Source organism: Bos grunniens, chromosome 3 (genome assembly GCF_055505025.1).
Source record: "Bos grunniens cultivar Pamir isolate PY7600 chromosome 3, Bosgru_T2T1.0, whole genome shotgun sequence".
In the NCBI taxonomy this organism is placed as follows: Eukaryota; Metazoa; Chordata; class Mammalia; order Artiodactyla; family Bovidae; genus Bos; species Bos grunniens.
Window position 1 is genome coordinate 16,195,222 of NC_141167.1, and position 15,369 is coordinate 16,210,590.

Below are 15,369 nucleotides of genomic sequence, written 5' to 3' on the forward strand. Positions count from 1 at the left end.
GTGGGGTCTTAACCACTGGACCACCAGGGAAGTCCTAGAACTTAATTTTTGACAAGAGAAGCTTCAGTGGAATTACATGAGCAACAGCCCAACAGAATGAGTTCAAGAGAGAAGAAACTGGAGACAACAATTTCAAATAACGCTTTCTAGGAGGTGTGTTGAAAAGGGGTGCAGAAAAATGGAGAGGTGGCCAGAGAATTATATGGAGTCAGGGAGGGGTTTTAAGATGCAAGAGACTGTATCACGCTAGCGAAAATCATCTAGGAGAAAGAAATCAATGATGCAGGAGGGGAGAACTACTGGAAGGATGTTCTTAAGTCGATGAGAGGATACAGCACTGGCAGCAATGAGAGGCTGATGGATAGCTGGTCCACAGCACAGGAGACAAAGCAGAGCTGTGTGCACAGATGCAAGCAGGTTGATGGATAGGGTGGTGGGAACTTAAGGGAGTTCTCCTGATGGCTGCTATTTTCTTAGTGAGACAGGAAGTAAGACCATCAGCCGAGAGAGAGTGGAGGTCTGCAGGAGAGGAAACGGTAAAGCAGTCACCCAGAAGAGGGGCTGAGCGAGAGGCTTGGATCCTCTACAGCACCTTCTTTACTTTGGCAAGTATGTTCTCAGTGTCTATCACATCCCAGGCACTTTGATAAACACCAAATGCTTCTTGAAAGAAGCACGGCTGTAAAACATCCCAAGCATGTTTGAGGTTTGGAGTACAGTGCATCTTGGCAGAGCAGAAGCGCTGATGATTCAGATTGGGAAGAAGGCAAAAGCCTGCTAACTGGTTTCTCGGAATCCATTTGGTTGAGTCATGGTCCCGAAATACAAGTCTGATCGTGTCATACCTTTGCTTTACATCCTTCAGTGAAGGTATACAAGGACTCCTGACAAACTGCTTCTAGGGAAGAAAACAGAACCCTGGGATACAGAGACTTACTTTTTAGGTATACACATGTATAGTGTTTGGAGAAAAAAAATGTGCAGGTATTCAGTATTCAAAACAAAACCCCTTCCTCAAAAAAGTTTCTATGGCTTTTCACTGCCCTGGCAGAAGGGGTGTTGCGGGGCGGGGAGAAAATCCTTGGTTCCTAATGCTCTGTGTGGTGTGGCCACACCATATTGATCTGTCTTTCCTTGGCTTTCTTCAATGCAGAGACACTGCACTCCAACTCAACTGGGCGAGGCTCTTCTGGGCCTCACTGCCTTCATACCGGCTTTTCTTTCTGCCTCACACATTCTTACTCCCACGATGAGGAAGGAGCCTGGGTCTAGCCTCCCTCTTGGCCTTCCCTGGACTAGAGGTGGAGGGTGACACTGCAGGCATCCCATGGTTTAGAGGGCGCCGCAGGGGAGATGGGTTGGGGGGGGGGGGTGGTCACACCATCTTGTCCACAAGGTTAGACGGTTCAGGGACACCATGTGATGATCTCGCCTCCTCTAGAAGGCTGTTGGGGAGTAGGGGCTGGAGCCAGGCGATGGGATTTGCCAAGTGTGAATCAAAACAGGGTCTCCTCCTCCTCCAGAGGGGAAGCCCGCACTACTGGCTGTGACAAAGGCAGCAAGGCAGAAACGCCACGACCTGCCCGGTCTCCCAACAGCTCGCGTCTGCTAGGCGTCAGCAGGGTTGGGAGCACGATCCCTGATCCACCACACTGGTGGGAAAGCGTGCCACCCCGCGCCTGCGCACTCGGGGCCCTGAGCCCCGCGTACCGAGGTCCCGCCCGAGGGAGGGCCCGCACCCCCGCCCCGCCCCCTGCCTCTGCGTGCGCACCGCCTAGAGCCCGCCTCCGTGAAAGACTGCCCGGCGCATGCGGCCGGGCTGGTGCACTGGCTGCTGGGGCTCAGTGTGAGCGTCGCTCTTTTAGCTTCTTAGCCGACGGCAGGATTTAAAGCCGGCCTCAGGTAGGCTGACTCCGGGGATCCTGCGGGAGCTGTTCTCCAGTGCAGCAATCGGCGGCGGGAGCCGAGCCCGGTGCGGGACAGCCCCACCGCCGGTGACAGACATGGTCCCCACCAATCAGGGGCGAGGTGGCCCGCCGGCCTGCCCAATGGGCTGCGTGCCTAACGGGAGTGGGGCGGGTGGCCAGGCCGGCGAGGAGCCGGCTCCCGCGCGCCGGGCCGCGTGGCCGGGCGCAGCCGGGTAGAGCGGCCGCAGGGGGCGTGGGGCGGCGGGAAAGGCCGCGGGGCCCCGGGCTGCGGGCCCCGGCAGCGCCCTCGTCCGTGCGGCTTGGCTGTCCTGATCAGGGTGCCGGGGTGGCTTGCGGGGCGGAGGGGGCCGTAAAGGCGCGGGAGCCCCCTTCTGCCCGGCCCGCCCCGAGCAAGCAGCCCGGCGGCCGCCGTTCCATTCAGACTGCCCGGGGCCTCTCCCCTCCGGCTTCAAGGCACGGCCTGAGCCTCGCTGGAGGGAGATCAAGGCCCGCCGCGGTGGGGGATGGGCTCGGCGGCCTGGCTGCGGCCCCCTCGGGCGTGCCCGGACTCCCGCAGGCGGAAGGGGCCTCGGAGCTTACAGAGCCAGACGGCCTCCCTTGCTGGAAGCTTCGGCCCCACAGCTGGCCTCCTCACCTCCCCGGCCGCCCAGAATGAAGATGCTGCGTTTTAAAGAAGTTCACTACGTGTGCGTGGCGCACTTACGTCCACACTCATTATAATTTTGAATTCTCAGCAGTCCTGTGACACGGGCGATGCGGAGATTCTCAGCCCGGTTTAACAGATGTAAGGATTCGGGCTTCAGGCGGCTTCCGTGACTTGACAGGTCCCAGTACATGACCGGTGGAGCTGCAGCTGGATCTCAACATTTACCAACAACATCTTTGTTGCTGTTTCATCTTTGTTGAATTCCTCTGATGCATCTTGATATATGTTACTTCTGTGCTTGAAAATCTTCCCGTGTCTCCTCACCTTCCGACTGAAGCTCAGATTGAGCACTCAAAGTTGCCACATGGTTTAGGCCCTTGCCTAAATTTGCAATTTATTTCCCACCATCCCCAGACCCCCCTCACTCTCAGTCTCTTTTCTTGGCCCTGCGTCTGTGTTCTGTAGATAGCTGTCACCTTCCTGTCCACTCTGTTCCCTTGCCCTTCAAAGCCATTGTCAGGTCCACGTAGCAGGAGGTGTCTGGATCCTCTCTTCCCTACTTCCACCTTTTTGTGATGTCCATGGTACTTACTCTTGTCTTGCTATTGAAAGCTTTCTGCTCTGTCTTCCCCATTTATACCTGTCACATATCATCCCTCTGCTACCTGCCATCACTAGATTACTCATTTATTTGTAAATGGTTCTGTCTCTCTAACTGGACTGCAACTTGAGCTGTGGGCCCAAATCTGAGTAATTTTTGTGGTCCCTAAAGTGTCTAGCACAGTAGCACTTAGCTATTGGGTAGGCCATCCATGGGAGTGACTATCCCATCAGTATCTCCCATCAGCATCTCCTGCCTGGTCTCTGAGTACATTGGGATATTTATTGTCAGGCACTGTGGGGGGCTACAGGAATCTCCCATAAAGAGAGGTGTTATCCTCTGTGAGTAAAATCAAGGCCAGTTAAATGCCAATGGATGAGATGAGTCTTCTATAGAAGTAATCCACTCTGTACCCACTCAGAATGGTTGAGGAATTTCTAGGAACATCCAAAATTTAATCAGTGAGACTAGACTATAGCCTGGCTAGGACAGCTCTAAAATATATCCAGGTCTAGATACTCACATGTCAGTAAGGCACTGTTCAGGTGTGAAGTGAGAGCAGAGTGTCTCTCAAATACTAGGGACTTGGGGTCAAACAAGTTTGGAGAAACTGCAGACTGTATATCCCTTTGGGAAATCACAGTGCACATTGACTTATTAAAGGCTCCCATGGGTCTTGCATTAAAGAAACCAGTTGACTGCTTAACCAGCATTTCTCTGATTTATCTGTCCATAAAGCCCTTTTTGGGAGTCCTGTGTACATTTTGACAAAACCAAGGAGCATGCTTTTGGGAATGCTGCAACAGAATAGAAAGAGCAGGACATGGTTGAGTGTCTTTCTTGCTGTCCAAGTAGGGAGGACATTCTGAGCATTCTCATCTCTTTGCCAAGTATGTTCATTCCTGCCTTGGGGAGGAACACAGCGGGGCAGGGGAATGTTTCAAGCAGAACTCCCCAGTTTCCTTGTTCCTTTCTTAGCTTATTTTTATTATAATTTGGCTTCACATGGAAGTGTTCCCAGAGGAGGAAAATGTCCTGGACCATGCCAAAACATTCTACTTGTGATTGTGTTTTCGTTTTGATCACATTCGGGTTTACTGACCCAGTGATATTTCTGAGCCTCTGAAGCCGGAGCCAGTGGTAAATTCTCCCTGGTGAGCCTGTTGCTGTTTGTCTGCTCACCTCTCACCTCTGCAGTTCTTGCATCTATCCACCCCTTTTTCTCTCACCAAGTCAGAATCTTCTGTTCCTTGCCACCCCTGCTCTTAAGATTTAATCTTCTCTTCCCTCTCTGAGTCTTCTGCCCAGTATGTGCTTCAGACTGGTTTATTATCTGATGTCCTTTTCCTCCAGTATGTACAGTCTCTCCTTATGACATACCTGGAAGAGATTGCTGGTAAGGAACAACTTGTTAAATTTCAGAAGAGAGTTACCTTTAATTAAAAGACCTTTAGTTTTAACTGCAACTCCTTTTAAATGTTGAAGTTCTTTTATTCTGTCTTCTATAACCTAAACGAACTGTGTTTTCTTGGTGATACAGTATAGTTTAGCCAAAGGCATTCATTACCTTTTTCATGGGGAATCAGAGTGCTCATCCAATATTGAAATAGTTTCCCTATGAAGGGAAAATAACAAAGCACCTGCCTGAAGCACATCCAGTGTCTGGTGGCAGTGTCAGCCAGCGTTGGGAGCATTGGGTTCTGTCAGCAGAGCTGGGTTTTGTTTGTTTTTTTGTGTTTTAATAGGCTCTCAAGGTTGTTGGGCTTCCCAGGTGGCTTAGTGGTAAAGAATCTGCCTGCCAAGCAGGAGACATGGGTTCTATCCCTGGGGTCAGGAAGATCCCCTGGAGATGGAAATGGCAACCCACTCTAGTATCCATGCCTGGGAAATTCCATGGACAGGGGAGCTTGGCAGGCTACTGTCCATGGGGTCGCAAAGAGTTGAACACGACTTAGCGACTAAACAACAAGGTTGTTAGCTGTCAAAGCTTTAAACCAAAGTGGCATTATTTAATTAGCAGTTATTTTCCAATTCATATTTGACTAAAGCCATCCAGTGATCCAAGAAACATTTGCTGGGATCCCACATAACAACATTCCAAAGTCACATGGCAGATAGGGAAACTGAGACTCCTAGAGGCTTCTTAGCTAGTAAATGGCAGAGCTGGCATTTCAACCCACATCAGTTTGATTTCTTGAGGTATGTTTTTTTCTTCCTCTCAGGTCAACAAGTAAAATGAAGTACATTCTAGTTACTGGCGGTGTCATATCAGGAATTGGAAAAGGAATCATCGCCAGCAGCGTGGGCACGATACTTAAGTCATGTGGTTTACATGTGACCTCCATTAAAATTGACCCGTATATTAACATTGATGCTGGCACATTCTCTCCTTATGAGCATGGTAAGCAAAATGCATTTCTTTTTTAGAAATAATAATTATGTAATATGTGAAAGAAAATGTCAGCTCTTGGAAATTGTGTGTGTTTTGCTTTGCATAACCTCCATTTCCTGCCTCCTGAGAAGAGTCCTTGGCAGAGCAGAGTGATGGTTTTCTCACCCTGACATAAAGGAAGCAGAAATCTTTTTTTTTTAATTTTATTTTATTTTTTATTTTTTTAAATTTTATTTTATTTTTAAACTTTACATAATTGTATTAGTTTTGCCAAATATCAAGATGAATCCACCACAGGTATACATGTGTTCCCCATCCTAAACCCTCCTCCCTCCTCCCTCCCCATACCATCCCTCTGGGTCGTCCCAGTGCACTAGCCCCAAGCATCCAGTATCGTGCATCGAACCTGGACTGGCAACTCGTTTCTTACATGATATTTTACATGTTTCAATGTCATTCTCCCAAATCTTCCCACCCTCTCCCTCTCCCACAGAGTCCATAAGACTGTTCTATACATCAGTGTCTCTTTTGCTGTCTCGTACACCGGGTTATTGTTACCATCTTTCTAAATTCCATATATATGCGTTAGCATACTGTATTTATGTTTTTCCTTCTGGCTTACTTCACTCTGTATAATAGGCTCCAGTTTCATCCACGTCATTAGAACTGATTCAAATGTATTCTGGAAGCAGAAATCTTAAGAGGCAATGGAGTCATTAGAGTTTTGTGGTTTCTGTGATAGAAATGATATTTTAGGTGGCCGAATGAAAGTTTGTCTCTTCTCTTGGAAAAAGATATCTGATGACATCGTAACTTTTCGAATATTTGAGAAGAGGGATTGTGTTTATTCTCTGTGGCTCCAATCTTTAGGAATAGGATGGGTTGATAGAAGTTGCAAGAACATGGATTTTGGCCCAATATACGATCTTACTAATAGCAAATGCTCTCCAAGAGTGGGGTGACAACTTCAAGAATTTGTGTGTTCCCTTTGGTTGAAATGTTCAGAGACCAAAGGACCATTTTGTAGGGATTCAGGCCACAGATAGATGTTGAAGTTGGATCATCTCTATGCTTGAGATTCTGTTTTGCTTACAGAGTTTGGATAAGAACAAGCATCTTTTGAAGTGAGTGAAAAGTCAAAACCATTAAGATAGGGTAGGAATACAGCACTTTACTTCTTTGCTATTGCTGATTACCTACTGTGTGGTAACTGTCTGAATTATGTAAGAGAGTAATTACTTGAAATTGGGGGTAGATGTACTGTTAAGACATGTTAAGGAAAAAAACTTCTTCAGTTTTTAAATTGTTTTCATACTCCTACTTTCTAATAAGAGGTAAAAATCAATGAATGTCATCAGAGCAAAATCTTTGTGTCAGGAGAAGATGGAAAAATTGAAGCAATATTTCAGAATTCTTGAGAGCAGAGGATGAGGGAGAAGCAAGGCCAATTTTTACTTTCCTATTTTTGAGCTCGTTTCCCATTGTGATGGTTGGAAGGCCCCATTTAGGGCAAAAATTGTAATGGCACATCAAGGCATGCGTGTTAAACAAAAGAATAGGAGGAAACTTGAGCAATTTTGCACTTTTGTTTTGGACTAAAACGTGGCCCAGAAGTCAGTTTTTATAATCAGCATGACTAGACTATGTTTAACTTTTTGGATCAAATCCTACTTTTATCACATTTAAATCTTTCTCTGCTCAAGTAGGAGACTTTGTCGAAAGTTCTTTTTGTTTGGGTGATGGATGCCATAGCATATAGAGCCCCCTGTGTCTTGCATGGCCGTAGCTTCCTTCTGTTCATTCCATGCTGTTTCACAGCAGACTCTTCTGATTCAGACTGGGTTTGGAGGTAGACGGGAAGTATGGAGTTAACCTTTTGCAGAATGGGGGGTGATTTTTCTTTCATGTTATATTTACTTTTCTAAAATAAATTTCCCTGCTTCCTGTCAAGTTAATGCAAACATCGGTCTGTTCAGGTGTTTATATGTGGGGACTCAGTGTGTGCCACGGTGTAGGTATCTCTCACGCGTCCTAATGGTTTCCACTGTTCACTGCAGGTGAGGTTTTTGTGCTGGATGATGGTGGGGAAGTTGACCTTGACCTGGGTAACTATGAACGTTTCCTTGATATCCGCCTCACCAAGGACAATAATCTGACCACTGGCAAGATCTATCAGTACGTCATTAACAAGGAACGCAAAGGAGATTATTTGGGGAAAACCGTCCAAGGTAATATAGGATTTGCCTTCAATGTTTAAAAATCTTTACCAGTTTAATTTCTTTTGTGTATAAAAATGTACCTTTTATGCAATTTCAGCATGAAAGCATCAAGTATTGTGATTGAAATATATCTTCAGTTGAAAATTCAAGTTATTTTTTGAGTGGGCTCCCGCCTCTCTATGAATGATATTGAAGCTGACAGTCCAGCTGTGTGGTTTGAGTCAGAGAGCTGTTGTTTTTGCATAGTGATGAGTGTGAAGTGATGAAGGCAACTAGATGAGGGCAGTAAGCCAGACAGTGTGTGTCGTGCATCTGGAATGTTCTGTGTATAGACAGTGAGAAGGAGAAGAACTCCCGTCATGTCCATTGGCCTTTGGGTTGGTCATGGGCTGGAGGGAGTTTGAGAAGCGGGTCTCTGGTCTGCCTGAGCATTCACCAGTACAACATCACTCGTGCCTTTGCACACTGATCGTTTGAGACTCATGCTACTTAAAAGGTGTGGTTGGAAAACCACTGGTCTGCTATAATGGCATAAATCCAAATTTGGGGGGTTGTTGAAGAGTGACTTTCATCTGAGTCATGAGAGAAAATCTGCTTTTGACTTTGGACTTTACTGGACTGAGAACGAAGGGTTGCGATGACAGCTGGCTCTGCCCTGGGGCCACCCTGGCCGGGTTCTGGGCTGGGGGGTCATGTGTAGGTCTTAGCTCTGCCACTTACCAGCTTTGTGAGCCCTGGCAGATCACTTCCGCTCTTTGAAGTCTTAACTTCCTTTTCTGTGAAATGAGGTTAATAACAGTGCCTACCTATTTAGGTTGTTGGCAGAATTAAAGGAGCTGAGTCAGTGGAGTATGTCTCCGAGTTCCCAACACACAGGACAGGGTTGATTAGGAGCTGCAGTGATCTTTATCATACAGTTTGCTGTTCTAGGCCCCTGATGTCTTCATTCATTTATTCACTCATCAGCAATTTCTTCAGTGCTCAATACGGTCAGTTGCTCACTGGTGCTGGGAGTAAATGGTGAACAAGATCAGGGAGGCCATTGTCCTCATGGAGTTACACAGGGTTACATGGGAGAGGAAAAAACAAACAGATGAAGTGAAATGCCTGGTAGGAGCTAAGAGGGAACTAAATAGAGTGAGGAGAGAGTGGTGGGGAAAGGGATCAGGACCGGTGGTCAGGAAAAGCCTCCAAGGAGGGGGCTAGTGAGCTGAGAAGCTAGCCCTGGGAAGGGAAGGAGGGGGCTCAGCACAGACAGAGACCCCCGGTGGCAGTGGGCCTGGTTAGGTACCGGGAGGAAGACTTTCTGCACTGAGACCAAGGTACAGGGGAGAGGTGGGTTGCACCCAGGTTCCATGGGGCCTCCCGAAGAGCCACGGCATGGAGGTCACCTTTTATGCAGAGTCTGGAAGGCCGTTCAAGAATGTAAGCCTGGGAGAAATGAACTCTGACTTGTATTTTTAAAAGATCACTTTGGCTGCTGTGAGTGAACTACATCATATCCTGTGCTGGAGGCACTGCGGGTTATATACATAGTGGGTTAAACAGTAATCTCTGCTCTGTTGGAACTGGCCTTCTGAGCCCCAGGACTGTGATTTAAAAAGTGCCGAGCTGTGGCTGGTGAGGGCGAACACTGTCTGCGAGGGCTCTGCCAACCAGCTCCCCAGGGCACTCTGGTGACATTTCCACGACCTTAGGAAGGAGAAACTCTTAGCTCCAGTTCACGGACAGGGAGATTGGACTTAGGAATAGTTAGGCATGTTGCCCAAAGAGCCACACCTAATGAGTGGAGGACCTGAGATTTGAATCCAGACGTTCTGGCCCCAGATGCTGTGTCCCAGCCACCCTGCTGTGCTCTCCCGCCTCTGCAGCAGGTTGTCTACCCTTCAGTAAGCTGGAAACTGATGGATCTGGGTCCTGGGGCTCTCTTGTCCTTGGAAAAGGGTGTGTGTGATGTGCCTCCCCAGCCATAAGCGGTCGGGGTGGCAGCCGCTCAGTGGTTGTGGAACCAGGTTAGGTTCTGCACTGGGGCCGCCGCTCCCAGGTGGCTCGGTTGCCCCTCGAGGTCCTGCTCTCCTGCAGGGCTTCCAGTCACAACTGGGAAATCTGGAAGGGAGGCCAGGGGAGTGTGATTTGTTAAGGGCATTCAAGAGGGGTCTCACTGATACTGTTATACGCCCCTGCTGCTCTGTGGTTTGTTGTCACAAAAAGTATGTTTGCCTCAGTTAATGCCCATGGGATGTGCAAGTCACGCAGGTCTTTTCTCTTCCTCAGTGGTCCCGCACATCACAGATGCAATCCAGGAGTGGGTAATGAGACAGGCCTTAATACCTGTGGACGAAGATGGTCTGGAACCTCAAGTGTGTGTTATCGAGGTTTGTTGAGTCTCTGTGGCACTCCGTGGTACCCGTGCATGTGACCGGGTGTACATTTTCTCCTCTTTAGTCAGCCACCAGCTACTGATAAGCCAATTGCCAGTGAAGCCCTTGACCCTCCCAAGGGCAGCGTGGCAGGTGAGGGCACCGTCACGGTCATGTGGAGTGGCCCCACCATCAAAAGCGATACTTCATTCACGCCTTCTTCTTCCAGCATTTATACACTTGCTTAGTATGGCTTGTACCAGTAAGAGTGGTATGACACATTTTCCTTTGTCTCTTGAGAAAATCAGGTGATCCAACCTTCTGTTTCCAGCAGCAGCAATGTTCCTTCCTGAGCCTCTTTCGGTTTCACTTTCTGTGCTCCTGCTTTGCGGGTCCCAGCTGTTAGATCTCAGCATTCCTGTGAAAACAGGAGACTCCAGCAGTTTGTTTATAAGTGGTTTTTATTATAATACAGAAGTTATTTATGGCTAAGTAGTCAGATCTCAGGTTCTTTGCTTTGTGACTCTTCAGACAAATAAAATTCCTTAGGGCATCGTTTACCTGACCTTTTCCTTGAAATGATGTGGAAAGATCCGTAATAACCTTGGGGAATGGTGAGCCTATCAGAAAGGGATCTTTTAGTAGAGAGAAACGTCTGCTTCTTGTTAACTGACGTTTGTTGGATCCAGGGCATCTGTATTATGTTGTTAGTGATAATTGAGATGACACAGTGCAATTGTTAGGAAACTAAACCACAAGAAGATGTCGTGTTTCACCTCTAAATTAACTTTGTCATTCTAGCTCGGTGGGACAGTAGGAGATATAGAAAGCATGCCCTTTATTGAGGCCTTCCGTCAATTCCAGTTCAAGGTCAAAAGAGAGAACTTCTGTAATATTCATGTCAGCCTCGTGCCGCAGGTAAGGCATTTAGGGCTTCACTTTGGGGGACGGAGAAGAGGGAGAAAAGGGTGGTTTTCACTCCTTATCTGTTTCAAATATTTGAGGTGCAGGAAACAGGGAATATACACACTTCTTTGTGAACTTTAAATTATTATAATCATATTTTTGCAAAGGTCAAATGGAAAACATTTGAAAAATTGATCAGGGTAATTTGCAGTTGTAGACAGTAGGTTGCACAGGTCCATTTGTCTCTAGTACATGGTGAAACTATACGGCAACTGGAGTAAAGGGAATTCCTTTTTAAGACAAAAATTCACAAAGATGAATCCTCTGAGTGGAGTCAGTAGTAACAAGAAATTAGGAAGACAGAAAGCAGATGGCCTAGTAGAAACGAGCCGGGCAGACCTGGGAGAGCTGGATCCTAAGCTGGCAGCGGGGAAAGCAGAGAGCAAGCCTGCTCACCCTGCAGAGCCGTGAAGACTCGGGAATGGGCAGCCCTGGGCGCCTCGGGGTGACGTGGGGCTCGTTATAATTGCTATTTCGGAAGCACTTAGACTCTGGCATTCCCTATCTAATGTGCACAGTTGGGCATCAGTCCTCTCTTGCCTTGGCAGAGGACTAGGCTTTTTCTGGATGAGTAGACACTAGGGACAGTGTAATTTTGTGTTGTGGAGACACCCTGCCTTCTTCTGCTACTGGGTTTGCAGATCATCATAGCCAGGCTTCCCTTGTGGCTCAGCTGGTAAAGAATCCGCCTGCAATGCGGGAGACCTGGGTTTGAACCCTGGGTTGGGAAGATCCTCTGGAGATGGGAAAGGCTACCCACTCCAGTATTCTGGCCTGGAGAATTCCATGGACTGTATAGTCCATGGGGTCGCAAAGAGTCGGACACAACTGAGTGATTTCACTTTCACACTTTCATAGTCAGGCAGGGACTGTCTGTAAGAGATTATAGGATTCTTGGGGTATGTGACTAACCCAGGAGAAAACACACTGCCTTCAGAGGCTCCCGGTGAAAACAGACCAGTCAGATCCCCACAGCTAGGACCCTGGTGGACAAGCCCACCTACTCACAGAACTTTCGGTTAGCTTTTATAGTGAGCTGGCAGCCAGTGATCACAAGGCATTTGGAGAAAGCATCAAGCATGCAAAAGACCAAAACAACAGAAGAAAATTAACTTAGAGGAAATTGAGGCTCTGCAGGGGTAGGAAAAGGAACCATCAGAAAAAGAAAAAGCAACATCTCATTAATATCCTCAGAATTAAGAGGAAATAAACTGCATCCATTAAATGGAGCCGGATATGTTAAGAAGAGAACATTCAAAGCACAGGAAAGAATTCTCGGAAATTAGAAATTAAATAGCAAGAATGAAAATTTAGGAGAGAGAAGGCTAAGGAAATACCCTATAAAGTAGAGCAGGAAGATCAGGAGAGAAAAGGCAAGGGACTTAGAGGTTGGTCTGGGACTTCTGATCCAAATAATGAGGTTTTTAAAAAATAGGAGAAATGGAGAGGCATGTGTAATGTGAACCAATCAGCCCACCTTCTGTTTCTGAAAATAGAACAGCCGTGCCCATTTGTGTTAAAACATCAGAGTTGAGTAGTTGTGACAGAGACTGTGTGGCCTACAAAACCTAAAATATTTATTGTCTGGCCTTTTATAGGAAAATTTTTCTGACTCCTGATCTAAAGAATTCAAGGAAATTTCCAGATAGGAGTTTCTAGATTGGAGGGCCTAGTTAATGCCCAGCCTATTAAATGAAAAATGACCCCCCACCAAGGGACATAGTTGTGACATTTTGAAATAATGGTGCAGAAATTCTAAAAATCTCTAAAGAGGAAAATCGAGAATCACTATGGCATTAGAGTTCTCAACAGCAGTCCTGAAAGGTAAAAGATAGTGAAGCTGTTTCCTTAAAAATTTTCAGGGAAAATGACTTCTAACTTAGAATTATATACCCAACAAATATATCTGCTAGAGGAGAATAATTTAGTATGTAGAAAACTCAGCATATCCACAAAATAAAACCAAAAAACCAACCAACGAAGCCAAATCATTGGAAAAGTCATGGCACGTGGATTAATTTGCACAGTGTCTACAGAGATGGGGGCTGCAGACACAAGGCAGGTACATGTAATAGGGGCAGGGAAGTGAAAAGAGTGGGTTCCTGATCCAAAAGGGAAATCAGTAGAAAATGCCTCAAAATGTCAAGAAATAGCAGTGTAAAGCATAGGAGGAGGCTCATTCAAGGGTGAAGGACCTACTGTACGGCGTAGGGAGCTACATTATATATCTTGTAATTACAATGGGAAAGAATCTGAAAAAGTATACATGTATGTATGTGTGTACACACACATATGTATGTATATGTATATAGTTATGTATGTATAAGGATATATCTGAGTCACTTTACTGTGCACTTGAAACTAACACAACACTGTAAATCAGCTATTGTTGTTTTGGTCGCTCAGTCATGTCCAGCTCTTTGCGACCCCATGGGCTGTAACTGGCCAGGCTCCTCTGTCCGTGGGATTTCCCAGGCAGGAATACTGGAGTGGGTAGCCATTCCCTTCTCCAGGGGATCTTCCCGACCCAGAGATCAAATCCACATTCCCGCACTGGCAGGCGGATTCTTTACCGCTGAGCCGCCAGAAAAATCATGTATACTCCAATTTAAAGAAAAACGTGGAAGAGCAGCTGTCTCTCGGGTTTGGAAAGGCGAAGGGATAGATAGGACTGGTGCTGCTGCTCTTTGGACAAACCTTAAATGACTCTTTTACTGTAAAACATGCATGGGTGTAACCTTGACAATCTGAAAACTAGATGGGAGTTTAGGTAAATGGTCAAATTATCTATTTACGTATTAAAAGAGGTTGGGAGAAAAGTCATACTTGAAAGTCCCTTATCACAGAGTAACTAACTTTTTTTTTTTCCTCCTGTAAAATAGCCAAGTTCAACAGGGGAACAGAAGACTAAACCCACCCAGAACAGTGTTCGGGAACTCAGAGGGCTTGGGCTTTCCCCAGATCTGGTAAGATTTCCTGGTTACCTGGTTTCAGTGTGATCTTGTCTGTCTAATTAAGATCTGGCCTTCATGAAAGCGAAAACCTTTGTTTTCTTGGCCTGCGTGTAGTTAGCCGACGGTGGCCAAATAGAGTCAGTGCTTTGAACTGGGATGTGGTTTGCAAAAATTTCCCTACCTGGCATGTGTGAAGTTGTGTCTTCTCCTGCTATGCAGTCATTCATTCTCCTTTTCCTCCTGCCCAAGAGCAGTGGTTGAAGGAAACGCCAGTCAGCTCATTAATCTCTCTGTCAATTTGTCCTACTGCTCTTGCACATTTGTCCAACTTGGGATTTAGGAAGTTTTGAAAACAGGTAACATTTTTACAGTTTCTGTGCATTGTGCTAGGAGTTGACATTTTCATCCAGTGTAACAATGTGGTGTCTACTTTAATTTCAGTCCGGAGAAAAACCCAACTTTGTAACCCCTTCTGTCTCTCCACGTGTCTAGGTTGTGTGCCGGTGCTCAAATCCTCTTGACACGTCAGTGAAAGAGAAAATATCGATGTTCTGCCATGTGGAACCTGAACAAGTAAGTAGAAATTTCATCTTCTCATAAACCGTTTTTTGCTTCTAATTATCCTAGTCTCTTAACCAGTTTCATGAGGCTTATTGCTATTCCATAATTTGAGACAGGAGACTGTTCCCTAGAAGAACTGACACCCACAGGCCCTATAATTTTCCATCACCTTATCCCTGTGGTTCCCCAAATATCCTTTACCTGTCCTGTCTGTCCCAACTCCTATGGTTTGCTCCAGCCATGCCCAGCAGGTGTTCCCCTCCCTGGAAATAGGCCTGACAATCTCCCATTCCTCCTCATCCTTCGGAGCCCAACTAGGACACGGTATTGTCTGAGAAGCTTTACCTTCCAAACCTCCTCAAAACTCTGGGTGACCTGTGTGTCTCACAGGTCCTGCTGGTGAGCCTGTCATTGCCCCTTATTGTGTTTGTGTGTATCTGTTCCCGTGTGTGTGTGTGTGTGTGTGTGTTCGTTTTGTCTGTGTGTGTCTCCCCTCACAGACTGAGCTTTTTGAGGGCAAGGATCACTTTATTCAACTTTATATTCCTGGAGCCTGCTGTCTAAGTGTTGGAGGCTCTAGACATTTTTAAGTCTTTTTTTGTTACTTGTGCTAATGGCAGATACCTATGGTATAGGAAATTCAACATTTTGGAAGTTGATATATCTCAAGTGCATGGTACGGAAATTCCAGGGGTGGTGAGTTGGGATTGTAACTCTGGTCAGGTTTGGCTGACTTAGAGCA

General features: G+C 46.5%; 1 protein-coding gene across 12 annotated transcripts in view; it reads left to right on the top strand.

The window, feature by feature from the left end:
* The first annotated feature begins 1,826 nt into the window (after positions 1-1,826).
* The window catches only part of CTPS1 (CTP synthase 1), a 31,705-nt gene continuing 18,162 nt past the window's right edge, over positions 1,827-15,369 (top strand). For 2 of the 12 annotated variants that reach the window (XM_086381711.1, XM_086381766.1), the window contains exons 1-9: positions 1,827-1,902; positions 2,663-2,712; positions 4,529-4,571; positions 5,398-5,576; positions 7,625-7,795; positions 10,061-10,161; positions 10,948-11,064; positions 13,995-14,078; positions 14,559-14,639. In XM_086381711.1, coding sequence (XP_086237837.1) covers positions 2,682-2,712; positions 4,529-4,571; positions 5,398-5,576; positions 7,625-7,795; positions 10,061-10,161; positions 10,948-11,064; positions 13,995-14,078; positions 14,559-14,639 — 807 coding nt within the window. In that variant the 5' untranslated portion in view covers positions 1,827-1,902; positions 2,663-2,681. The remainder of the gene's footprint in view (positions 1,903-2,662; positions 2,713-4,528; positions 4,572-5,397; positions 5,577-7,624; positions 7,796-10,060; positions 10,162-10,947; positions 11,065-13,994; positions 14,079-14,558; positions 14,640-15,369) is intronic. The other 10 variants (XM_086381722.1, XM_086381774.1, XM_086381731.1 and 7 more) reach the window with 5 other exon arrangements.